Source organism: Hyperolius riggenbachi, chromosome 4 (assembly GCF_040937935.1).
Source record: "Hyperolius riggenbachi isolate aHypRig1 chromosome 4, aHypRig1.pri, whole genome shotgun sequence".
NCBI lineage: Eukaryota > Metazoa > Chordata > Amphibia > Anura > Hyperoliidae > Hyperolius > Hyperolius riggenbachi.
Genome location: NC_090649.1, coordinates 412,344,510 through 412,370,848, shown reverse-complemented (window position 1 = coordinate 412,370,848; position 26,339 = coordinate 412,344,510). Strand labels below are relative to the sequence as shown.

Genomic DNA, 26,339 nt, shown 5'->3' with positions numbered 1-26,339 from the left:
CTTTATTACCTGGCAACTGCTGCTGTTCATTGCTCATATTGATATAAGACTTTTACATTATTAACACAGGCATACGTGTTTCGACACCACCACATAAGGTGGGTGCTAATAGCAAAAATATTGGTAATTTACATTACTGATATTTTACTATGCAATTACTCGCCAACCCATCCTCACTTGACTCCACCCCTCCTAGTGCCTAACACTAACCCCCACCTAATGCCTAAAGGTGGCCACTAACGATACAATCTTTTTCATCCAATTTTACCATATCTGTGTAATATAAGGTAACTGCTTAAATCAGTGGTGCCCAACTCCAGTACTCGAGGGCCGGAGTCCTCACTCATTTTTGAAACAGCTCAAATGAATTGATGGGACTGAATCAGAAAAGGTGGTTCATCAAGTAGGAGCACATTCTCCCTTTCTCAATCCATCCTAAACACTGGCATGGATATGGCCCTCGAGGACTGGAGTTGGGCACCACTGGCCTAAATTATCCATTCAATATATTCACTCAATTTACCCTTATACTACATAGATTTGGTAAAATTGGATGAAAAAGAGTGTATCCTTAGTGGCCACCTTTACACTAACCCCTACCTAATGCCTAGGCAAGACAAATAACATTTATATTTCGCTTTTCTCCTGGCAGACTCAAAGCACTTGAGCTGCAGCCACTAGGGTGCGCTATATAGGCTGTAGCAGTGTTAGGGAGGCTTGCCCAAGGACTCCTTACTAAATAGGCGCTTGCATACTGAACAGGAAGAGCTGTGATTCGAACCCAGGTCGCCTGTGTCAGAGGCAGAGCCCTTTACCATTACACTATCCAGCCTAATCTTAACATTGCCTCCTAGTGCCTAATACTAACCCCCCACTCAATGCCTAACACCAACCCCGAGATATTAGTTCCATAACACTACAGCACAATGATTAGAGACAAGTGTCTGTGAGATCCATGCCATCCTGACAGTATTATGTGTGTCTGCAGCCAGTGACACGTCAGCTGAATGTAGTTAGCTGTGCAGTTTTATGACTTGTTTGCTCAGCCTGTGGAGGAGTTACAGGTTTCCTTCTGTGGCTGCTTGATGTGTTTGTATTACTTGAGCACTTGAAAGTCTTGACATTGCTCCGGTGTTACCAGCAAGGTAAAGATACCTTGCATGCCTGCGGTGTTTCAAGAAAGCTAGTCTGCTGATTCTGACAGCTGTAGTCAGTGCATCAGTATAAACGATTACCTTACTTAGTGTGTTGCTTCTTTCATCACCCATAGGTATAGCTAAGATAGGCACTATACAAGGGCGGAACTACTAATCCTAGGCCCTCCGGCAAAACTTTGGTGCCGTCTCCCAGTGTCCACACCCTTTCCCTTGCCTTCCCCGATGACTCTCACATGTAGGGGGCCCATCCTGCATGGGTCATAAAACAAGTGTGGCCATCATAATCTGCACACTCTTAACAAGTGTAGCCACACAAACACCTGATCTGAAGGGTGGGACCGCTTTATCAGAGGGAAAAACGTAGTAGCTGGGGCCCCCTTACAGCTCTGGGGCCCCCTGCGGTCCCAGGGGCTGCTCCCCTGTAGTTACACCCCTGGCACTATATGATACATACATCTGGGCCTTATTTCAATTGCATTACTGAGAAGTATGTGTGTCAAACTATTAATTCCTGGAGACGAGTGTTATTATTATCTGTATGATGTAGTTCTAAATCGCTGACATCTTTTGCAGCCCTGTATAGAGTACATAGTCATGGCCAATCACTGGCCAATGTGACCAACAGATAGATTCATTCATCTCAGATTATTCTCCGATCTGCTGGAATCCCGCCACTCTCTGTACCATGATTTTCAATAGATTTCAGCAGTGCCCGAGTCTGGGTCTCCCTATCTATGCTCCCCCCGACCCATGCCGTGTTGTGCAGAGGGTAGAGGCAGTGGACCTACCCTCACCTGTCCACCGGCATTTCCTCCTTGATCATCTCTCTACAGCCAGGGGGCTTCTCCCTGTGTATACACTCCTGGGTAGCCTGTGACTTTAACGCTAGAGGTGCTATAGCACGTACCTTACACGACCTCTAAAGGCCTCTGCTATTTGGCCTCTAGTGTTTGTCATATGACACACAGCTCCCCATGAGTGAAGAGACAGAGAAGCTCCCAGTGTTGGAGAGTAAACATGTAAGGAAATGTCAGTGGAAAGGTAAGAGTAGCTAAGGCCCAGACTCAAACACCACTAGGCTAGTGACATGCTCCCGACGCACTGCCGATCTAGCGAGATCTTCAGTCAGGTGTGATTGACTGGATAAATCGATTTCAGTCAAAAATAGATGGAGCGCTGTTTTTACACCGCTGGAGACTTGGGCGCCGCCATAGGCTGTAATGGGTATTACGGCTATAGCGGCGCTCAGTGAGTGACTTTGCACCGTCAAAAGATGGAACACAAATTAATAATAATAAACCTATAATATAAATTACTATAAATACACTGTTATTTGGCCACCAGCAATAGCTGGCAGCTGAATAACATCATTCCCCACTATCCATGGCGACCTGGAGGGGGAATAGTAATTGGCACTGTCGGGACTTGTGCAAGCGCAGGGTCAACCGTTTTTCTGCTTTACCCTGCGCCCAATTCTCCTGGATGCTAAATTGTATGTCTGCAAATAGATGTGTAGTGTATGGTCACTTTAACTGCCTCTCTGAGGCTTGCGGTCCAATCCTGAGGCTGGCCATACACACATTGATTTTTATTTAATCACTGATCGATCTCTGATCGATTCGATCACTTAGATCCAATCTACCAGTTATCCATAGCTCCAGTAAATCTGATAGAGGGGGGATTGATGGCCCATAGCGTTGCAGGGCACAAAGCAGTACATCACTTGTGGTTCAATCGATGCGCAATAGATTTTCACTGAAATTTTTTGAAATTGAGTTTGTCATGTAGGGTACAAATCAGTCATGGTCCAATTGAACAGGGATCGGTTGGCAAATAAGGTCCAAGGCCAGCTTTACCATAGTCATTTGACTTGTCCATTTACAAGCTCTATTTGCATACAATTTTCATCAGCTCAGAATTATTTGCATCTCAATGACCATCCCTACTTCGTTCAAAGCTGGTTACAATGTACATTAAATTTGCATATACGCCAGATTTAGGGCTGGCTCGCGTGGGCTTCGACTCAGTGTCTCGTTCAAACGCTGTGTTTTTTTGTTTTTTTTTAAAGAATACCAGTGTGTAACAGCTTAGCTTTTAATGGCTTTCAGGAGAGCGTTGCGTATTCTGGGCTTTTGGTGGCTTTTGCAGGAAGTATAGGGAAAGGCTGGGTTTTTATTGGCTTTCAGTGACTTTTACTGGCTTTCAAATGACTTCTAGAAGCTGCATGTGGCTTTTGAGAAGAGACGAGACACTGGGATCAACTGCCAGGCATTCATGAAAGCCTGCAAAAGCTTGTACTAAACGCTCCCATTCACTTGCATGGGAGGGCAGTACGTTACTTTTAAAATGCTACGTTTGCCAGCAAATAGTCTGTATGAACCAGCCCTTAGGATAGGTTCACAGTAGTCAGTTGGATATCATACTTGTTAAAATGTGTGTGAACTGCAATGAAGAGCGGACATAGACTTTAATGCAAAGCCTGCATGCAGCGAGTTAGAGTAACGGGATCCGTTACTGTGAACAGGCCCATAGAATTGTATGGACAGTGAGTTTGCATGCAGAGTTACTCTGTAGCGCAATTGAGCACTGTGAACAGGACCTTAGGGCCGGTTCACACTTGGGGCTTAATTCACTAACGCGTAATAACTGCTATCACAGCAGTTATCACGCGATCTGCCAAACTACTCTGCACGATAAACAAAGGTTTGCGTGAAACAAGAGCGTGATCATGCTCAAACTTTTGTTTATCACGTGGAGTAATGTTTTATGCACGCAAAGCACCACGTGCGCAGATCGCGTGATAACTGCTGTGATAGCAGTTATCACGCGTTAGTGAATCAAGCCCTTGCTGTTAAAATGGACACATTTTGCCAGCTTCACAGAACGCAGTAACTGATGTATAATCAGATCCTAGGCTAGGTATAGGATCTGTTGACACATCCCATTTTGACCGAATCCATTTGATGAATGGGAACACACAATCTCATCCTGCGCGATTTTACCAGACACCACAGACATTGCATATGTCAACTGAATCGGTGACTGCCTATGGAAATAGACAGTGTTTGTTCTCACTACCGTAGACCGTTTTCCCCTTACATTCCACCTTTACCTGCCTTGTTTTCAGTCATCTCGGATCCTTCCACTGCTCGTCTTCACTGCACTGGTCAAATGGCGGTATACAGATTAGAGCCCTGGCAGAACCTCTGACTCCCATTGGATTGCAACAGACCAATGGGAATCCTCTATCCCCAGGTATTGGTGGACCAATGAGAGCACTCCCTGGTGCTCAGGGAGGGTTTTCATTGGTCTTTTGCAATCTAATGGGAGCCTGATGCTTCTGTCGGTAACAGAACATGTGTGTACTAGGAGGATTTCATAGCATCTCACTTACCATCTAGACATGTGCAGCTATAAAGCTTCTGCATGCCCCGAAGGGGATTAGATTGTGGCTAGTTTCACACTAGAAACCAGCGTTGGTGATGCGTCACACCCAACGCACCACATCGCACCACATCGCACCGTCAAAAACAAGCCTTCAGGGAACACCGCGCTATTGCGTTGGTCATCTTTTCAAACTCCACGCGTCGCCATAGACTAACATGACTTCCAGACCAACGCAGATTGCTGCCTGGCGCCACAGCACTAAAGTAGTTTTGGAACTGCGTCAGGGATGCGGCAAAAACTTGACTTTCGAAGTGCTGTACCGTACCGTGGAAGTATGAAAGTCTCCATAGACTTTCATTGCCTGAGAGTGGGGTGCGGTGTGAAAGGGCCCTGAGCCTGCATGGCTGATCACTCGGATTTTACATCAACAAAGGAAGCTGGCTGTGCATCCCAGCAATTACTTCTGTCATTGTTTCTCAGTTTGAGGAGTTTCTTTTGTAATACAGCTTCAGTTGTGGTTGTTTGAACATGCAAACAGACTTGCTATCCATTTGTACGTTAACCGTCTCCAGTACAGCAAAATACAATGCTTTTTTTTAAGCCAGGTTGAGATAAAAAGAAATAAAAAAGCAGACACAACTGTACATCCCGCTTATCTTATGGGAGAGATCCTGGGAAAAAGTTCCCAGGTGCTTTCTTTGTGCCTAGTTTAGGAAGAACAAGTTTTCTAAAGGGACTCGGACAGTGTGCAAAACCCATTCCTATGTACAGAGACTGAGAAGCTGTGTTTGCTTTTGTATTTTGCAGGGAAGGGTTTGCTCCATAAAATTCTAAGTCACTAAGTGAAATTGAAGTTTGGGTTTCCTGATTTGTGGATGAAAACCTGATCCCTCTCAACCTTGCCAATGCCCAAGTGGAAGCATGGACCAGTGAGGATACTACACAGCAACCTTCAGCAGAGGTATGATGAGATATTCCAGAATAACTGCTATAGACGTGAGAGTCATGTCTGTGCGCTGAGCCGAGTGCTGCACGTGATATTCCGAGCCGAGTGCCACGTGCGCACAAGCTTGTTCCCGATTGGTCCCCAGGAACGATTGATTGAAGGGGGGACATGTGTTCCCTGAGCCAATCCTTGCCTGTGTAGTGAGAATAATTGCTGTTACAGCCAGTAATAGTGATCATTCTCTAAGAAGGCATACAAAAAAAAAGCATAAAAATGCATAATAAATGACTTTTTGTAACGATCGTGCCCGCGCGTGCATGTGATGCCTCTATTGCAGCAGCCTTGGTCAAAGGGGTCATGTGATCCCATGACTCCTGTGGCTGCAGTGATTGGCCCAAGGGATCACAGACGCCCCGATGCATCCCCCCCCCCTGGCAGCAATGATTAGTGCAAGGGATCATAGGGTCGAATTATGATTTTCACAATATCGTGTAACATTGTTTGACGAAAATTAGTTAGACAATGCTTAGCAACGTCATTAAGTGACCGATTGCTCAGATCCCCATTGCCCGCCATGGTAATTTTACTGTGATCATTTAAACATTTGTTTAAACTATATTTTGCACCATTGTTACAGTGGTAGTGAAGATGGATCAGGGCACAATCACTGGTCACCGCTGATCCCCAATCCATCTTCACCTGGGTAGTTATCTTGTACTTGAATTATTATTATTATTATTTATTGTATTTATAAAGCGCCAACATATTACGCAGAATTGAATGATGACTGTTACAGCCAGTAACAGTACGCATTCATAAAAACAAGTAACAGTATTGGGTAAATTGTAAAGGTGGCCACTAATAGTCCAATTTCTAGCGAAAAATCGTTTGAGCGATCAGAAATTCTGATCGGATTGGTTGTAAATAATCTATGTGGATGGGCACAATTGATTAACAACGATTATAAAAACAATCGTCTGATTGAATTTTCGTCTGAACAAAATTTGGATTTTCCTGTTGGTTGTGATAGACAGGGAGCAAAGATTGGTTCGTTGATGGTGTAGTGAACGATTTCACTTCTGATCAGAATTTCTGATCGATCAAACGTTTTTTTTCACTAGATCGTTAGTGGACACCTTAAGGATTTGTTGAAATGCGTATGCAGTTTTGCACAATTTAAAATTGCATTTAATGCTTTTTGATGGCGACACGCGCGTTCGTTCATTTTCCGTCCGCGATTCTTTTGCGTAAAAAAAAAAAGGAACAAAAAAAAGCTGATACCCCGCCATATGAAATCGCAATGCATGTACGATTCCCATAGATTGGTAGCAGGGGCATGCAGTCTGTAATGGTCGATGTGTGTGCCAAAACGCACAAAGGATGTGAAAAAATTGTCCATGGCAAAGCGCAGTTGTTATCTGCGGACAGAGCTGTGGCCTCTCACTAATAGTGCCTCTCTCACACCAGCACTGTGTTACTTCAGATATGTGTTCTCAGGTGAGGTCAAATTTTGTTGTACATCAGTCATTCTAAAGTGCAAGATTTTATACAGAAGTTGTGCAATTCACATGCAGATCTAATCGACATAGCGGTACATGCATGATCAGTTGCTTATGCACTGAATATTGCGGGACTAGCTTCAAAACCATTTAATCCTACTGTGCTGAGCTTGTGCCCTTTTCTCAGTTTCTCTTTGTCTGTTTAATGAATGCCTCCAGACGGTTTGCTGTGCATTGTAGATGTTTCTGTATGCAAGTTTGTGGTTTTTCATTTATTGGTAGAACATTATGCCTGAGGAAGAGAACACAGTGTACTCAAAATTCCTGAATTCACTTTGTCAGCTGGAAGAGTGCCATTAAACATGTATATAGCCCCATCACCCCATCCTCCAATGTCTGTGGGCTGTAAAGGAGGATTTGGGGTGAAAAACAAACAAACTAGTCTATGTAACGAGGAAGGGATGGGAAAAAAGTGAGACAAATTAACACATTTCTGGTAAGCAGTACGGTGAGTGCAAGTGACTGTGAACAGGTAACTGCCATGGAAATGCAAGACATGGCCCAGCAACTATTGCAGTGAGCTTAAGGTAGCCATACATCTAGCGATGATGGGCAAATTCGAGCAACAGACAAATCTCTCTCTAATTGAATTGAATCTGATTAGAGAGAGCTCTGTCGGCTGCCCATACACTGCAGGCCGATTTCAACATGAAATCTCTTGGGAATCGGTCCAAGCCTGCTGCATCCGCCGCCTCGCCTCCCATAATGTGTAAATGTGCTGTAAGTGTGCGTTTATACATTACCTGTCATTTGTGGTGGTGCCTGTCTGTCTTCCGCCGCTCTCCTATTAGCTGCATACACACTGCTGGCACATGTGTGACATCACGTGCTAGCAGCGTGTATGCAGCTAATAGAAGAGCGGCGGAAGATGGACAGGCACCGTGACACAGGACAGGTTATGCACACTTACATTGTGGGAACAGCGCCAGAGGTTTCATCGTTTGTACCGATATCAATCATCGTTACACAACCGTGCACCCGATCGAGCAAGTCGGCCCTACATCTTGCAGCATGTCCAACCGATTAATGCGACAAATTTCGGCCCGAAATTGGTCACATCGTCGATCGGGCATGCACTTGGCGGCACTGATTTTTATCTGATTCCGATTATAATAATAAAATAGGATGGTCGATCGGCCGCCAAGTTGCCTGATGTATGGCCACCTTAAAGGTTGAAGATGTTAGGCTGGCAAACGTCTAAAGCTAGCCTAGCATCTCAAGGCTAGTCCCTAGATACTGCAAAAGCATACAGAGGTGCCAGCAGAATAAAAGTAGTACCAAATTAAAATCAGGTAAAATGTGGGTGGCAAGGGTGGGCTTACCTACCCAACAATCAACACAACCACTTTGTATGGTATAAGTAACATTAAATTTAACTATCACTCCAAAAAACAGTTTGCAACACGTTTCACGGGTCCCAAGGCCGCTTTCTCAGGCAAAAAACATACAGGTAGGAGCAACTGAAACATAAAAGCAAAAAATATCCACATGTAATAACCACAATAATCAAAATAATCAACAATGATCTTCATAAAAATCCAAATCAAAATATAAAACCAGAACAAAAATCTTTTTACATACATACATACATACATGCATGTATGTACGTACGTATAAAAAAAGTGGGAACAGGACCTGGCGTAGCCAAACCAAACGACACAGGTATAAGGAAAGTTTAAACGACCTGGCAAAAATGTGGCCATCCATTGAGCTGAGTTATTTAGATCCACATATGGTGTTTTCATGGCATATGGTAAACATACAAAGTCTCTGCCATTCAATTGCTCACCCACTTGCCTACCCAGCTATTAGATCATTATACGGAGTCCTAGACTCCTTGCAGAAGTCAGGCTATTCCCCTATAACCTCACTATATAACAATCCAGATTTCACCCCACTACAGTCCAAAAATTGGTTGTGGGCCAATGAACTGAATGTAGATTCTCGTTTGATAGATACTCAACAAAAACAAATATTTTGTAGTTTTACAGATTGGGGCAGGTTTCAATTACAAAGTTGTATTAACACATTAAATTCCAAAAAGGGAAAATCAGATGAAAATTGAATTTACTAGAAAAGCTAATTCTACAACCTAGCAGGGTGCCTAAGTTGCTCTCAAAAAATGTATCTCTTTCTGGAAGATACTATTCATATAAGCAATCCAAGTTTTTGCAAGAAATGGGAAGCTGACCTGGGTTCTTTACCGGGTCTAAGTTCATGTCAGGAGGTTTTTAACAATATTTGGAGCATTCAAAGCAGCCAATACCAAGTAATGCAATATAAAGTAATTTCAAGATGGTAATTCTACCCTACCAAAATCAAGAGGGGCCCTCCTTGTATATCTAGAATTTGTTGGAAATGCCAGAAGGAGGAAGGCACCTATATCCACATGTGGTGGAAGTGTAAAGTGGTTGAGACCTTCTGGAAGAAGAATGAACTCTTCTATATAAGAGAAGTTGATAACAATTATAGGATAGATCCTTTTATTGCATTGCTTGGGCTTTCCAACGGTAGGGAAAAAAGTGAACTACATAAGCTTAATTAAGTATGGCATACTGGTAGCAAAGATGATGATAGTAAAAAATTGGAAAACACCTAACTTACCATCAATTACAGAATGGGCATGGGAGGTGTATAGTTTCTTGGAAGCCGAGGAAAGCATAGATACTAGAGAGAGAGAGAGAGAGAGAGAGAGAGAGAGAGTTACAACAAATTAAGGAAAGATGGGCTATTATTATTAATAAAAGAAGGGAGGAGGAAGGATGATGCTTAAGGGCTCCTTCATAATGGAGCGGACCACCGGCGCTTGGATGCAGGGGCGGAGTTCGCCGATATTGAGGATAAGGTAGACATCAACAATCCTTCATTTTTCAATCATGTTTAATGTGGCGCCGGATGCGGTAACGGGCTTCGGAGTATGGAATAGACGCAATGGAATCTGTAATCACTGGCGAGCGACGGGGCTGGGCATAGCGACGTTCACCGCTGCACGAAATATGAAGGAGCTCTAGAGAAGTAGCTCGGGGAATATGGATGGATGGGAGTGTGAATGAGGGTTTGAATGAGAAAGGGTAGGTTAGTTATTCTTGTATTGTGTAATGGCTAAATTTGTTACGTATTGAAGAGCTTTTCTCTTCTTCTTTTTTTTTGACTATGATGCAAATATTTCCCAACACAAGAGGGCATCTATGAAGCCAGTTTGATCTAAGTTGGGTAGCATGTCAAAGCTGAGTCGGAAAAAAAACAAAGAACAGAAAAAAAAAATGATGGCTTCAGTGAGCGACCAATGATGGTGACTTTTTGAGAAGGAAACACCACTCACCACACCACCATGCCGAAGTGGGAGCAGGACCAGGCGTAGCCAAACCAAACGACACAGGTAGAAGGAAAGTTTGCTCAACCAAATCAGAGCACAAACTCACTCCTTAGGCTCCCTGCACACTGCAAGCGATTTCGATTCAGCTTTTTAATCGGTTTTTACATCCGATTCAGATTTTTAATCTTTACTGCATGCTGCATCTTTTTATCCATTTTTCTGTTGAATGTATTCAGGGAAAATCGGAATTAAAAATCGGAATCGGAATCAAAATCGTAAACTGAATCGGAAAACGGATTTGCAGTGTGCAGGGAGCCTTAGTGCTCCGATACGCGTGAGCTGATATGTCTCTGTCCAGAACGATTTGCCAATAAAGATTGGACTTTAGTGCCATTTTGGTCGAGCGGACTTTCCTTCTACCTGGACCAATGATGGTTCTCGGGCATTTTGAAAAATCGACTTGACGGATAACGTTGGCAGATGATCGGTCATCGTCTGTAATGTGTACAGATCTTTAACCTCCCTGACGTTCAATTTCTGCCAGATTTTTGTACCAAAAGTGGTAATTTTTTTGTATGTGTGCCTTTATGTTGTATGCATTTTTGTGGATCGCTTGCAAGCTGTCTGCAAACATACATATCATTTTTTTAAAATGTTATTAAAAATATATATTTTTATTTTACTATGTTTGCCTCTATGGGCAGTAGTGCTGCCCATAGTAGTCTTGTGCTGTGGTTTAAATAACATAGGGGATATACTGGTAGATAAACCATTGTTTATTGTCCCTTTCCACCAATGTTGTCTTGCAGTGGGTATGTACAGTAGCTTTACTCTGTTTTAGCGGATACAGAGGTGAAGGCAGTTTTTCATTTCATCACTTACTGGTTAAGATGGCTATGTGATCAGAGATGTAAAATGGGACCCAGGGCAAATATGAACGTGCGGCCACTTATATTTTACTACTGTGCTGACTGCAATGGGGTTGTGACCTCTGCAGTCCCTGATATGAGGACCTCCAAGGAGCTTTTGCTCAGTTTGCTCTTATGGGAACACGAGCCCTGTTTGTGATGCCGTCTCAGGCCTCCGTTGGAAGGACTCCATGCCAGAGGACCAGAGGTTCATTTAGCAAATGTTCTGCTAATATTGACTGTCTCATCCAACCAACGTATCCTGTGTGTGAACACCTGCGTGCAGTCCCCATTGTGCATGGGCTGCTGAGAGATAGCGGGTTAATTGTCCCCCTTACGATTGTGGACAACAGTAATCCTTTATGTGTACTTAGCTTACCACAAAACCGAAAAATATTTCCAATAAATTAGAGCAATCTTAGGCGGGGAAAAAGTTTAGTTGTATATCATATGACCGCATCTAAGCTGCCCTAGGGGCATTTTTTGGGGCACTCTGCCCAGTTGTTGCATCAGCCAACAACTCTTTGTGCTTTTAGCTGCAATAGGGAGAAGTGGGAGGTTTATTAGTGTATAGGAATTTTGGCGAGGTTTATTAGTCATTTTGGCCCTTTCAGCAACTGCTGTGATCACTACAATCAAGATCATTGTGTAAAGGCCAACACAGAGGCTCAGTTTGTTACTGGTACCCAGAATGATTGCTGGTTATCATTTTAGGTGAAAGTTTAAGGAATGACTGCTTTAGAAACTTGCTTCTTAGTTATAACTCAGAAACCTTGTCTGTTCTATTAACCACCTTAGCGGTAAGCCCCAAATCAGGCTGGGGATGGAAATCCACAGCTCAGAGCGGTAATCCTGAATGAGTTATATGCAGGAGGTGCTGCAGATTTCTCTGCAGTATGTTTTTTCTTTCATGTTTTAAGCATCTAAAAGATTGCACAAATTTTAGACCCTAAATCCGGAAATAATCATACCCCTAGGGAGGTTAAGGGGGAAAAGTGCCTAATAATACTTGTTGTTCATGTCGTCATTATTCATCTGGAGGGCTGGAGGTTTAGGGACAGCTGTACATGCGCTAGATTTTCACCCAAAAACATCATCTTGTCTCTGTATGTGGCTTGAATGGCACAGAGGAACTATCGGGTTCGAGCGAACAAGCGAATGTCATCTATATTATAAGCTGTGATCTGCAAACTTGGCTCTCCAGCTGTTAAGGAACTACAAGTCCCACAATGCATTTGCCTTTTTTGAATCATGACTGTGGCTGTCAGACTCCTGCAATGCATTGTGGTACTTGTAGTTCCTTAAGAGCTGGAGAGCCAAGTTTGCAGATCACTGGATATCGTACTTAGTGAAGGGCATTGTGGTTCCCTTTCAGTTTACCTCACCAAAAACTTGGTTCTGCTCTAGGAGTGTGGCTACTCTGCTTGCAGCTCATTGGAGAAAACTTTTTAGGTACACAAAAGAATTATGATGAGGTGTAAACAACTGGTTAATGTTTGAATGATGATATCAGTGGCTTGGAACGGGTTTGTGGTGATAGTGACACAGCCGGTGAGTCACGAGACATTTCACGTGTGTGGTTGTGTTTTCATTTATCTCATACTGTAAAGTGATTGTCATGTGACCTAGTTAAATGTCCCATGTATTCATCTTTTGATATTTCCCTTTTACCTTTAAGCAGGCAGATATTCCTCAGGGAAGACACTAGGTAGAATTAAATGTACAAGCATTCCCCTACTTACAAACCGGTTACATTTCAGGAGATTGTAATTCGGGAGATTGTAATTTTGAATTTGTTTGTAAGCTGAGTTCTGTGTTAAACATGGTGAAATGTGGACTCTTTGGATTTGGACATTCAGAATAAACCATGTCTTTGGTTTGTTTTATGAGTAGGAGTGTTTTAAACTACTTATAACAGATGATCCAATACTGTAACATTTAACATCAAAAATATGTAATAAAAAGTATTGTATTTTTTGTACATGAAGACATGTTTGTGTATCTAAAATGTTGTAACTCAAGAAATCCATGTACATTCTTTAGCACTGTTGTGCTTTTTCGCCGTTCCCTACAAGAGATTTCAGCCACACTTTGGGGTTGATTCACAAAACTTAATTTGGGAATAAAATTTCCTTAGCTTATACCAGATAAAAGTGCTTTGTTTCTGTTTACTTTTCAGTGGACTGTAGCTGCCTCATTTTACAAAAAACAGTTGTGCATTAATCCTTGCAATGAACACAAGTAATACTAAGTAAGTAGGCTAAGTACTATGTGTACCCATTATCATGTTACATGGTGGTTGAGGTACACTTTAAAGAGACTCTGAAGTCTCTTTTTTTCCCTGCTTTTGTCATAAATTCCTGTTAAGCATGAATGCCCCCCTTGAATCACAGCATTCCTGCGGCAGATGGGTGATTTATTGCTGTGTAATTGACCTGCAAAGTTCTACGACTTTGCAGGTTGCAGATTGTGCTGCCCTGACATGCAGGGCTTCTCTTCCTGGAGAGGCTGAGCTTTGAGCTGTAGCTCAGCCTCTCCGCAATCAATCTCAGCGGGTCTCCGCCTCCTTTCTGCCCCTCTCAGTGAAAGGAAGACTGAGAGGGGCGGGTAGAGACGGTAATCCGCAGAGATTGACTGCGGAGGAGGCAGAACTACAGCCTGAAGCTCTGCCTCATTGAGGAAGTGATGCTCTGCGAGCTACGGAGCTCTGCAGGGCTATTCAACAGCAATAAATCACCCATCTGCCGCGGGGATGCGGCGATTCAACAGGGGCATTCATGCTAAACTGGAATTTATGACAAAAACATGTAAAAAAAGAGACTTCAGAGTCTCTTTAGCAAAAGGGAGTCTGAAGCGGTTGTTTTTAACAAAAAAAAAAAAACAGACAATCACCTAAGGCAGTGCTGTCCAACTGGCGGCCCGCGGGCCGCATCCGGCCCGCCAGGCCTTCTGCTGCGGCCCCCCTGCTGTGGCAGTGTTAGCCCCCGGGTCCCCAGAGTTGTTTTTTTTTTTTTAAAACCTTTTCCCCCATTCCTCTGCTATTGTAATAAATTACAGACCCCCTCCGCTAATCTCCCCTCATTCCCCCGTGCAGCCGCCGCCTCAACTCTCAGATCGGCGGCGAGCAGGAGATAGGAACCAGCTACACCGCGCACGGCAGCCACACGGGGGACTTTAAATGCTGGACGTGACCGATGATGTCACTTCCTTCCAGCATTTAAATTCACCGCGCGGCTGCCGTGCGCTGGTGTGGCTGTTTGCTATCTCTTACCCGCCGCTGATCTGAGGTGTGGCGGCGGCAGCACGGGGGAACGAGAGGAGAGGAGAGGAGCGGAGGGGGGCTGGAAATATTACATTACAGCAGACCATCTGACGGCGTTTTGTGGGGACATCTGCAGCCAATGTAAGTGCATTTTGTCGGTACACCTGCAGCCAATATAAGTGCATTTTGTGGGTACATCTGCAGCCAATATAAGTGCATTTTGTGGGTACATCTGCAGCCAATGTAAGTGCATTTTGTGGGTACATCTGCAGCCAATGTAAGAGCATTTTGTGGGTACACCTGCAGCCAATGTAAGTGCATTTTGTGGGTACATCTGCAGCCAATGTAAGTGCATTTTGTGGGGACATCTGCAGCCAATGTAAGAGCATTTTGTGGGTACATCTGCAGCCAATGTAAGTGCATTTTGTGGGGACATCTGCAGCCAATGTAAGTGCATTTTGTGGGTACACCTGCAGCCAATGTAAGTGCATTTTGTGGGTACATCTGCAGCCAATGTAAGTGCATTTTGTGGGTACATCTGCAGCCAATGTAAGTGCATTTTGTGGGTCTCACCTGCAGCCAATGTAAGTGCATTTTGTGGGTACACCTGCAGCCAATGTAAGTGCATTTTGTGGGTACACCTGCAGCCAATGTAAGTGCATTTTGTGGGTACACCTGCAGCCAATGTAAGTGCATTTTGTGGGTACATCTGCAGCCAATGTAAGTGCATTTTGTGGGTACACCTGCAGCCAATGTAAGTGCATTTTGTGAGTACATCTGCAGCCAATGTAAGTGCATTTTGTGGGGACATCTGCAGCCAATGTAAGTGCATTTTGTGGGTACACCTGCAGCCAATGTAAGTGCATTTTGTGGGTACATCTGCAGCCAATGTAAGTGCATTTTGTGGGTACATCTGCAGCCAATGTAAGTGCATTTTGTGGGTACACCTGCAGCCAATGTAAGTGCATTTTGTGGGTACATCTGCAGCCAATGTAAGTGCATTTTGTGGGTACATCTGCAGCCAATGTAAGTGCATTTTGTGGGTACACCTGCAGCCAATGTAAGTGCATTTTGTGGGTACACCTGCAGCCAATGTAAGTGCATTTTGTGGGTACACCTGCAGCCAATGTAAGTGCATTTTGTGGGTACACCTGCAGCCAATGTACGTGCATTTTGTGGGTACATCTGCAGCCAATGTACGTGCATTTTGTGGGTACATCTGCAGCCAATGTACGTGCATTTTGTGGGTACAACTGCAGCCAATCTGACAGCATATTGTGGGTACAACTGCAGCCAATCTGACAGCATATTGTGGGTACAACTGCAGCCAATCTGAGTGCATTTCGTGGGGAAGCTGCTGCTAGATTTTTTTTGGGGGGGGGGGGGGTGTCTGCCGGCCCTCCACCATGTGGCCTGGAAAAAAACAGGCCCTCCATGCCCGCGAAGTTGGACAGCACTGACCTAAGGAGAGGGAAGGCTCTGGGTCCTATAGAGCCTTCCCATTCCCCTGGTGTCTGCATTTCCCTGCAGGCTCGCCCATTAGCAGTTCACGACCAATTGGACGTGGACTGCTCTCTTCTGGGCTGGGGAGACTTCAGCAGTCTTTGGAAGCACTCAGGCTTCAGAATATGCTCCATATTGCGCATGCGCAAGCTCCTTCACCCGAACACTCGCACCTGCGTAGTACAGAGCCGCCAATCTTCAATCTGGGTATGGAGTGTTAGTGAGTGAAGAGTGTTCAGTGAGTTGACTGCTGAGGGGTAAAAACTGTTCCTATGCCTTGAGGTCCTCCAGTTTCCTCCCACATCTCCCCCCCCCCCGCCCCCCCATAGAGATAAGTTAATTGGCTTCTCCCTAAATTGGCCGTAGACTACTATACATAAACTACACAATACATACATAGACATATGACTGGTAGGAATTAGATTGTGAGCCCCTCTGAGGGACAGTTAGTGACAAGACGATATACTCTGTACAGCGCTGCGGAAGATGTCAGAGCTATATAAATACTAAATTATAATAAGTTGTTTTTTAAATCCTACAGCTAATCTTCTGTTTATTGGATGCGAGGTGCATAGACACTGCTGACTGCACTGTATAATTCTGTGTTTGTCTTCAGGACTTTTGTATTTCCTGTAGAACTCATTACATTTTCTGCTGTTTCATGTTGTATTTTGTACTATAATAGCAAGTACAAACAATATGTCATAGGTTAAGCTGCATACATGCTTTCAGTAAAGCAGACCATACACTGGCTCGATTCCCGGCCGTTTCGACAGCAGATTCGATCCTGGGATCGAATCTGCTGCCAATCGTTCGCAGTAAACGCAGCCGCCGATCCGATTTCCTCCCGAAATCGGATCGGTCCGTCGATCGCGCTGTGCGGGAAATTACCCTCGATCGCCCGCGGGTAAAGTGCGCGTCGCTAGCGGCGGCCGATCCGATCAAGTATACATTACCTGAGGCTGGCTCCCGGGCGTCTTCTCCGCATTGCACGGCTCTGTTCCGGCTCCATCCATCCCGGCGCTTCCTGTGTCACTGAATTGACCAGGAAGTTCAAATAGAGGGCGCTCTATTTGAACTTCCTGGTCACGGAGTAACACAGGAAGCGCCGTAATGGAGCCGGAACGGAGCCGTGCAATGCGGAGAAGATGCCCGGGAGCCAGCGTCAGGTAATGTATACGGGGGGGGGGGACAGGCGGCAGGAGCAGCTCAGCAGATGGTGAATCGGTTTCAGGCTGAAATCGATTCACAATCTGTTTGCAGTAAAGGCAGCCATACAATCCCTCTCTGATCAGATAGGGATCTGTCAGCTGGTCGATCTAATGGCACATCGACCAGTGTATGGCCACCTGACACAGGTTTTCTGGGAACAATTTGGAGACATTCTGCCAACAATCGCTCTACAAACACACTGCTCAGAAGCTTGTTCTGTTCTATGGAGAGGAGGGTGAGAGATGCCCCACTGCATGCACTACAGTAACACAGAGGGAGCAGCAGTAGACCAATAGCTCATAACATTGTTCTACATTGAGCAATGCAATGCTGCACTTTGATCGATTCTCAATAGATTTCCCAAGTGATTTCATGAAATAAATGGATGGCACTGATCACCATTGTTATATTCAGGTGGCAGAAGCTCCTCCCTCTCCTCTGTATAGAGTAGAGAGCCCAACAGCATGTACAATGCTGCCCATAATTATTCATACCCCTGGCAATTTTTGACTTTAAGTTACTTTTATTCAACCACCAAGTTTTTTTTTTTTTTTTTTTTTACGGGGAATGACATAGGTGTCTCCCAAAAGATAATAAGACAATGTACAAGAGGCATTATTGTGGAAAAAAAACTTTTCTCAGCTTTTATTTACATTTGAGCAAATAATCAATAGAAAAGCCTTTATTGGCTATTACAGCAATCAAACGCTTCCTATAATTGCAGGCCAGCTTTTTGCATGTCTCCACAGGTATTTTTGCCCATTCATCTTTAGCAATGAGCTCTAAATCTTTCAGGTTGGAGGGTCTTCTTGCCATCACCCTGATCTCTAGCTCCCTCCACAGATTCTCAAATGAATTCAAGTCAGAACTCTGCTGTGGCTGGGCCACTCCAAAACGTTAATGTTGTTGTCAGCTAACCATTTCTTCACACTTTTGCTGTGTATTTTGGGCCATTGTCATGCTGAAATGTCCACTGGTGCCCACGGCAAAGTTTCTCTGGTTGAATAAAAGTAACTTTAGTCAAAATTTGCCGGGGGTATGAATAATTATGGGCAGCACTGTATATATGTTTGAAGGATGGCTGCCTAAAACATTTGCGATCATTAACACCATAAAAACACTGCCTAACACTGCTCTGTTCCCTATTGAGACCAGCAGGGATGCACAACAGCCACACATGGCAGAAGCAGATGATAGAGCCACCCAAACCTTTTTACTTCATTGGCCAGTACAGAGCTTGGAGTTGCAGTGATATTAGACACAATTTCTATTTAGGTCTTGTCTGAGATCGGCCAGTGAGATGTAGTAGACCAGGCAAAGTTTGAATATCTGGAAGACATTAATCAGCTACCTGATCTTCGACAAACTGAATAGTGTATATCTAGCAGAAAAACTCTGAAGAGATGTTCTAGAACAGGGGTGTCAAACTCGAATACAGAGTGAGCCGAAATTGTACACTGGGACCTAGTTGCGGGCCAACCTCAAGGTCTACTGGCCACCTTTCTCCCTTATAAAGTTCCCTGGTGTCTGAAGCCCCACCTTCATCTATACAGTTCCCTGGTGTCTAGAGGCCCCCACGCTCCCCTATAGAGTTCCCTAGTGTTTAGTGCTTTCCCCCCTACCTCCCCCATATGGTTTTCCTGGTGTTCTAGGGCTTCACCTTCAATATAGCTTCCCTGGTGGTCTAGAGTGGGCCAAATATAATGCAAAGTGGGAAAACCACTTGAGGGCCAAATTTAATGGCTCGGAGGGCCAGATTCGGCCCGCGGGCCGGAGTTTGACATGTATGTTCTAGTGCATTGAAATTTTCATTTACAAGAGAGAGAAAAGAATGCCCTAAAAATTCACCAAAACCAGTAAAAGTATAATGTAAAGGGTAGCTAGTAGAGTGGCGGTGCCAATCCAAGCTAGTGCAAAAGTTGTTACAACTTAAATCAAATTATTATTATTTAGTATTTATATAGTGCCAACATCTTCTGCAGCGCTGTGCAGAGTATATTGTCTTGTTACTGAACTGTCCCTCAGAGGAGCTCACCATCTAATCCCTATAATAGTCCTACGTTTATGCATGTTTTGTGAGGTGTATGTAAGGTAGTCTATGGCCAATTTAGGGGGAAGCCTGTATGTGTTTGGGATGTAGGAGGAAACTGGAGTGCCCAGAGGAAACCCACACAGACAAAGAGACAACATACAAACTCTGTGCAGACAGCCTGGTATTCAAACCGGAGACCCAGCGTTGCAAGGCGAGAGAGCTATCCACTCTGCCACCATGCAAAAAACCCAGACCTTTGCAGTAACTTTACAAGCTGCTTTTTTATTTTAGCTTGTGCTCCTTTATATTGTGGTTGTTCATAATGGCTGAAGTGTCTGCATAGCCAGCAAGTACATGAATTATTCAGCTCCTGGTATAGTGTTACTACACGCAGCCTCGTATGATGTAACCACTTATGGTTAGGAGCACTCAGGCAGTGAAGAAGCCTTCTCGCCATGGTTATATGTGGTCCATTAAAGGGAAATATTGTCTGTGGTGTCTTCACACCTTGAACACTTGCAATATACATCTGGTTTTGCATTCCGTTTAAATAATTGTGTGTACTTTGTCACAAATAAAAAATCTTCCCATGTTACATAGGCTTGTGTTGTTTTGCACAGCTCCTCTAGATGTTTGCAATGGCATCCAGCCACAGCTCTTCACTAGTGCCTCGTTCCAACAGCAGCAAATCCATCTACAGGAAAGGCCTGGATCCTACACAGCCGTTAGGCATGGTGCGATCGCTTCCGGATGTGTGCCCCAAAGAGCCTACAGGTGAGTGCTAACACAGTCACATTCCTTCATGGGACACTTCTGTAGAATGAGATGCTGATTACGTGGTAACAATTATTTTGGATTTGAGAGAGTGCATTTAAAATGGACCTAAACTCTTGTACCCGACACAAGGAAAACAGAGGGAAATGGACCCTGTGTGTTTTTAGAGAAAGGTGACTGTCTAATTCCCCCTTATCTTCTGTCAATCACAAGTGTAACTTGATCTCTCAGCATAGAATTTCATCAGCCTCGGCAGACACAGCTAATATGTAAACACAGGATGATAACCCCTTGCCTGCTTCCATGAAAGCAGGAAGTAGGCACACTGAAAATGTATTGCAGGAGTTCTGTAAGCTGTAACAAAGAAATGTTTTTTTCTTTAAAAGTTATTATGCTGTTGCTAATGTTTTAGAGCAGAAACAAAGTTCTGAGTTCAGGTCCACTTTAAAGCCCGACTAAAGGCTAAATTCAAAGGCAGACAGCAGGGCTATTGTTGGTAAGCTCATACCACAGGTCCATAGATGCAGGGTGCTAGGAAAAGGATGAACTTCCAACTACTCCACTTGCACTCTGCAGTATAGCACTGGTTGGACTTGATGGATAAATGTATTTTTTCAACCAAACTATGTATATGCTGTGCCTACACACATAAAGCGGTCTGTTTGCCCCACAAAGTACATAAAAAAAATAAATTGGACCCTCCTTCCAAGAATTCCTGGATACAGAGATCTGGGACCACTGTGGCCTAGTGCTGCCTTACTGCACACTGGCAGCTGTAAACAATAGGGATGTCCTCTCCTGTCTGCTCTAAAGGCCTGTTTCCACTGTAGCTGAAATGCAGCGTTTTCCTGCATGCGAATTTAGATGCGGAATAGAGGGGCCTAGTGAGGTCAAATAGGTTGCTTCTGAATCGTATGTGGGCACAAAAAATAGTGCCTGTTGCAGTTTACCAAATTACCATAGCCATGCATGGCACAGCTAGAGCGAATTGGATGTGAATACGCATCAGCATGGGTGTTCCTTCTGATTCGCAAGCGGATGTGTCACCCTTATAGAAAAACAGCCTAAAGAAGCTTAGAGGTAGACAGGAGGTGGAGCTTCTGATGGTAGTGGACAGAACAGTTGAAATCTTTGCTATAATGTGGGAAACTCCTCTGACTCACAGAAGTCTGCTTTTAAGCATGTTTGAGTACACAGAAGATAACACTATAACTATTGTATGCAACTGCCATTGTGGAATGGAGAGACATTATAGGTGCATACACACCCTTGATGGACCCAATCCCCTTGGCTGACATTGCTGGCCTGGCCCAGTACAGACACACATCAGCTGGCTATCTGACACGTACTTTTGCTATGCGGGGGGCCAGGGCAATGGAGCTGCACGTGCGTAGCATCATTAGGCGGGCGAGGGAGCAGCTGTTGCTGGGGGAGAGTTGCGGGTTGGGGTGCACCAGCCTGTGTACACACACCTGATTATCGGCTGTGGTGACTGTAATTGGCCGCCTCAGCCATCTTTAGTCAAACATGTGTTTGAGGCATAAGGCCCCATTCAAACGTGGAACCGCAAATCGTGATTGCAATCACCTCGGTAGGGGTCCAACAGATAATTGTGTACATTTTCCTTTTTGGTTTCTAGTGGACCCGAGGTACCACAGTTCAACAATTCATCAGTATATTTACATTTGTATAATATGTTTAATTTTGTATACCGTTCATTCCGGGATGTAAGACAACCCCCCAACTTTTCCAGTTAAATTATAGGGTTTGGGATACACTCACTTTATTAGACTACCCCTCTTCCAACGCACACCAAATAAAAATCATATACTGGTGTTATGTATGAACAGATACTGGTGCTGTACTTTATGTGGTAGCCTGTATATACCAGTATATAGGCGATTGACTGGTTGGATTGGTCAACTCTCCCTAAGCGGATTGGTCAGCTCTCCTTGTCTACCTGTTTATCAGAACGGTATGGAAGAACAGATTGCACTGTACCCATAAAACACACCTCTTTCACCCTTCTGGCCCGCACTTGTATCATATTTAGCTCCTTCTCTGCTTCTCAGATCTCGCACATGTGCGACTGCGCCACTTCACTACAGTCCTCAGCAGCGAGATCTGAGAGGCGGTAACAGGATAAGGCTTATCACCTGGCATCAATAACACCCGGCGTATAAGACGACACCTGACTTTTCAGAAGATTTTCAAGGGTTAAAAAGTAGTCTTATACGCCAGAATATACAGTATTTTATATTGAGAAGTTGCTCTTGACTTATACAGAGGTACCTATAAGTATCTGACTTATTTCTCTCTGTTCAACATTAAGTCTATTGCTTTAGGAAAAAAAGGAAATGAGAGCTATAAATTATTCTGTGATCTTTGAAACATCACTTTATTGCCCATAATGTGTCAAGTTTATTAGATAAGCAAAGGGTTTGTCTCTGGAATGTAACTCATCTGACTTGTCTGTCTATTTCTGCATGATCTTTCTCTGCACGAGTTCCTGTTTTATATGGCATGCCGCTGCAGTGAGCTAGAACAATGCTGACTCAGGCATGGCTGGAAATGCGCACTTACCACAGTTTCTTTACAGGACTACGCAACCAAAAATGTTTCTTTCATTGATCACGCACATCAAAATGAATTCTGATTGTATCATTTGAAAAATATATGATTATGAAAGAAAAATGATTGAAAACTCTAAAAAAAATTGCTTAGGTCTATGCATTAAAGAGAGCCCGAGGTGGGCTCAAAAAATGCAAAAAAAAAAAGTAGGCTACCTGATTCGCGGGGCTGAGCGGATCAGGTAGCCACCAAAACCGCCACTCCCGTGCGCCGCAATGGCCCACTTACACTTCCGTGATCTGTGGGTCACGTAGCTGTACTGAGAAACTGTGTTGTCTCTTATAGTGTGCAGTGAGATGGGGGAGTGGCAGGGGACACGGCCAAGGAGAGAGAGCTGACCAATAGCAGCTCAGGAAACCCTGCAGGAACACCCCTGGTGGGCGTTTTAAACAGAGAATTCCTCTCCCCTGTGTTTACCTCTGAGTTAGCGACAAATCTTGTTGCTAAACTCGGGGGGCTATAGTGCGGGCGGGGGTGGGGGGCAGAGAGTGGCGGTTGAGGGACACAGAGCCATGTCATTAGGCAGAGAACATGCCTCTGTGTCCCATCTGCCCCCCGAAAATTCACCTTGGGTTCTCTTTAAGAAATTGACAATCGACCCTACACCATTCAATTAAGAAAAAAAAAATGTTCTGAATAATCCACCACTCCTGATCAGCTGATATCAGAAACAAAAACGGGAAATCTGATTGGATTTCCAGCTCGAAAAATAATATTTCCCTCCCTCCAGTATTAGTGTTTTTTCCTGGAAAGAATTGTTTTCAGCTGCATTTTACAGATGAAACCTAAATGTTTTATTTGGACACTAGTATGTGTTACTCCTCTATGCTTAGTAAAAATTAAAAAACAAACAAACAAAAAAAAAAAAACTTTAAGGAATACTCAGTAAAAAACAAGCAAAACACAGATAGAGCTAGTGCTGGTAGTTCCTCACTGCTTTGCAATTCTTTCCGCTCCCCCACCACTTCAGCTTTCTGTAAGTAAAGGTGTGTGCAAACCTCTTCCTTTTCGGGTTAGGACCACAGCTCTGCTCTCTATTTCTGCTTAACAAACCCTAGTGGTGCATATATACACACATGCGCCAACTAGTGCTACGTTGAAGGAATACTGTAGGGGGTCGGGGGAAAATGAGTTGAACTTACCCGGGGCTTCAAACAAACAAACACAGAACAAACAAACAAACACAGAACACTTATATCGTGCTTTTCTCCTGGCGGACTCAAAGCGCCAGAGCTGCAGCCACTAGGATGCGCTCTATAGGCAGTAGCAGTGTTATGGAGACTGGCCCAAGGTCTCCTACTAACAGTCTCTCTAATGGTCCCCCGCAGGCATCCTGTGCCCGCGCAGCCACTCACCAATGCACCGACCCTGCCTCCGGTTCACTTCTGGAATTTCAGACTTTAAAGTCTGAAGACCACTGTGCCTGCGTTGCCATGTCCTCAATCCCGCTGATGTCACCAGGAGCATACTGCGCAGACACAGACCACACTGGGCCTACGCAGTATGCTCCTGCTGACATCAGCTGGATCGAGGACACAGCAACGCAGGCGCAGTGGTTTTCAGACTTTAAAGTCTGAAATTCCAGAAGTGAACCGGAGACGGGGCCGGAGCATCGGTGAGTGGCTGCGCAGGCACAGGATGTCTGCGGGGGACCATTAGAAGCCCCGGGTAAGTTCAACTCATTTTCCCTCAACCCCTCTACAGTGTCCCTTTAAGTTAAGCTTTACCTCAAAAAGTTGCAGGGACATTTCGTACATTGATTGCTTACATTACCAAGTTGCTTTGCATGGAGACAATAAAGTTTTTACTGCACTACTGTTTTCTCTGGTGCACATGAGGTGGACTCGTAGATATAAAAGGCACCTAAGACAATGGATAGTAAGGTCTGCCTGAATAGCACAATTCACTAAAATTAACTTAACGTGTTGCCTGGAGCTACTCTTTAACATTATTGATAGGTAACCTTTGCACCAAAGTTTTGTATTATTGTGATTTTTCATGGTTGTGAAAGCTGCTCACCTCTTTAGGCAGTAGTTGGTTGCAGACTTTTTACGTTGCTTCTGCTTTGTGCAGGTGACTCTAATAGTTTGTGTGATGAGCCGTCGGTGGTTGCCGATCAGCACAAGTGGACGATTTATCATTCCAAAGTGAACTTGCCAGCAGCATTAAATGACCCTCGCCTCGCTAAGCGGGAGTCTGACTTCTTCACCAAGACGTGGGGCCAGGACTTTGTGGAAACGGAAGTGCTGCCATCTCCCTACCTCCCTCCCATCACTAAAGAGAACTTCTCATCCTATGTGCAGCAAACTAGCCTGGTAACATACTGCACATCCTCTGGGGTATTTGTGGGTAAATGAATGATTATGCAGTCAGTGGCACTGCTCATTATACAAAGATGTAATGGATGGAGGTCTCCTTGAGGGCCATGAGATCTCCAATTTCTTATGATGACCTTATCAATAAAAGTTCTCTGCCACTAGCTTAGAAATTTGTGGCAATGTATCAATGTAGCAGTTATCTATACTAAATCAGTTCAGTTTTCGTTTTTAACCTACTGGTAATCATATAATTACTTAATGCTGGCCATTCGAGAAAGCTGTCAGACCACATAATGCATTATAGCTTGCTGCATATGGGGCTATTTAGCTGTGCATCACTCAGATGGCCCTTGTTGACCACTGCCACATGTGCAGCCTTCTGCCCTACAATTTTTTGTCTCTTTATAATGCTCATTTTGAAAATGAGGCTGTAGAGCTCTTATGCATTTTATAGGTTTCTGATAGAATGCAGGCTCTTGATCATACACCAGCTCTGCACTGGACCGCAGACTGACTGTTAGTCACTTTGGGGGGAAAAACTCCACCGCAAATGCCCACCTGACAATATAAAATAGGTGAGCATTAGTTAAAGGCAACTGAACATCACCTATTAAACATTTTAAAATGAACCTCCCCATAAGGAAGGTTGGTAGTGCAATGTGTCATTGGGTTAAGCAGCATTACTTACCTATGATGTGCTGCTCCTCTGACCCAGAGTCCATATGGGGTCCGCCATCTTCCCGAAGGAGAGACCACAGCTGCTGCATTTTCAAGTTCCTGCCACAATTAATGTTGGGAGATGTAGTCCATGGATGTAAGTACAGAGATGGTCTTGCATTCACGGAATACATCTCCTGACATGCATTGCGGCAGTGGTGTGTGCGCAACTTGAACTTGAAAATGTGCCTGCGTCATCCTTTCCCTGGAGAAGCTGGCAGATTCCATATGAACCGGGGCCAGCAAGGAGAAGCACCCTGTAGGTTAGTATCGCTACTTACAACAACTCCGCCCCCCCACACCACACTAAATTACGAACCTCCCTGAAGGGAGGTTAACTTAAAAAAATGTAATACCTGGTGCTCAGCCTTTAAAAGCTCTGTGTTCTTCTATGAGTAAATATTATTTGTGTTATTTATACAGAGAGAAAAAAGTCATGAAAAGCTGAAAACAATATGTCCTGCTAAAGATGAGTACAACAGGACTGCTTTTCCCCATACAAATGGTAAGTGTACATCCAAACAGATTAGAGACACGCACTGTTCTTTTGCACCTTCAGTCTTCTCTTGTGACTTGGATCAATGGCTTCTGCTAACAAAGATTTTAGTTTCTGGTCT

At 44.2% G+C, this 26,339-nt stretch overlaps 1 protein-coding gene across 3 annotated transcripts in view; it reads left to right on the top strand.

Moving 5' to 3' along the window:
* The window catches only part of VPS54 (VPS54 subunit of GARP complex), a 128,834-nt gene that overhangs the window by 17,596 nt on the left and 84,899 nt on the right, over positions 1–26,339 (top strand). For 2 of the 3 annotated variants that reach the window (XM_068232363.1, XM_068232365.1), the window contains exons 2-5: positions 5,352–5,505; positions 19,903–20,056; positions 24,761–25,002; positions 26,146–26,227. In XM_068232363.1, coding sequence (XP_068088464.1) covers positions 19,912–20,056; positions 24,761–25,002; positions 26,146–26,227 — 469 coding nt within the window. In that variant the 5' untranslated portion in view covers positions 5,352–5,505; positions 19,903–19,911. The remainder of the gene's footprint in view (positions 1–5,351; positions 5,506–19,902; positions 20,057–24,760; positions 25,003–26,145; positions 26,228–26,339) is intronic. The other variant, XM_068232366.1, reaches the window with a different exon arrangement.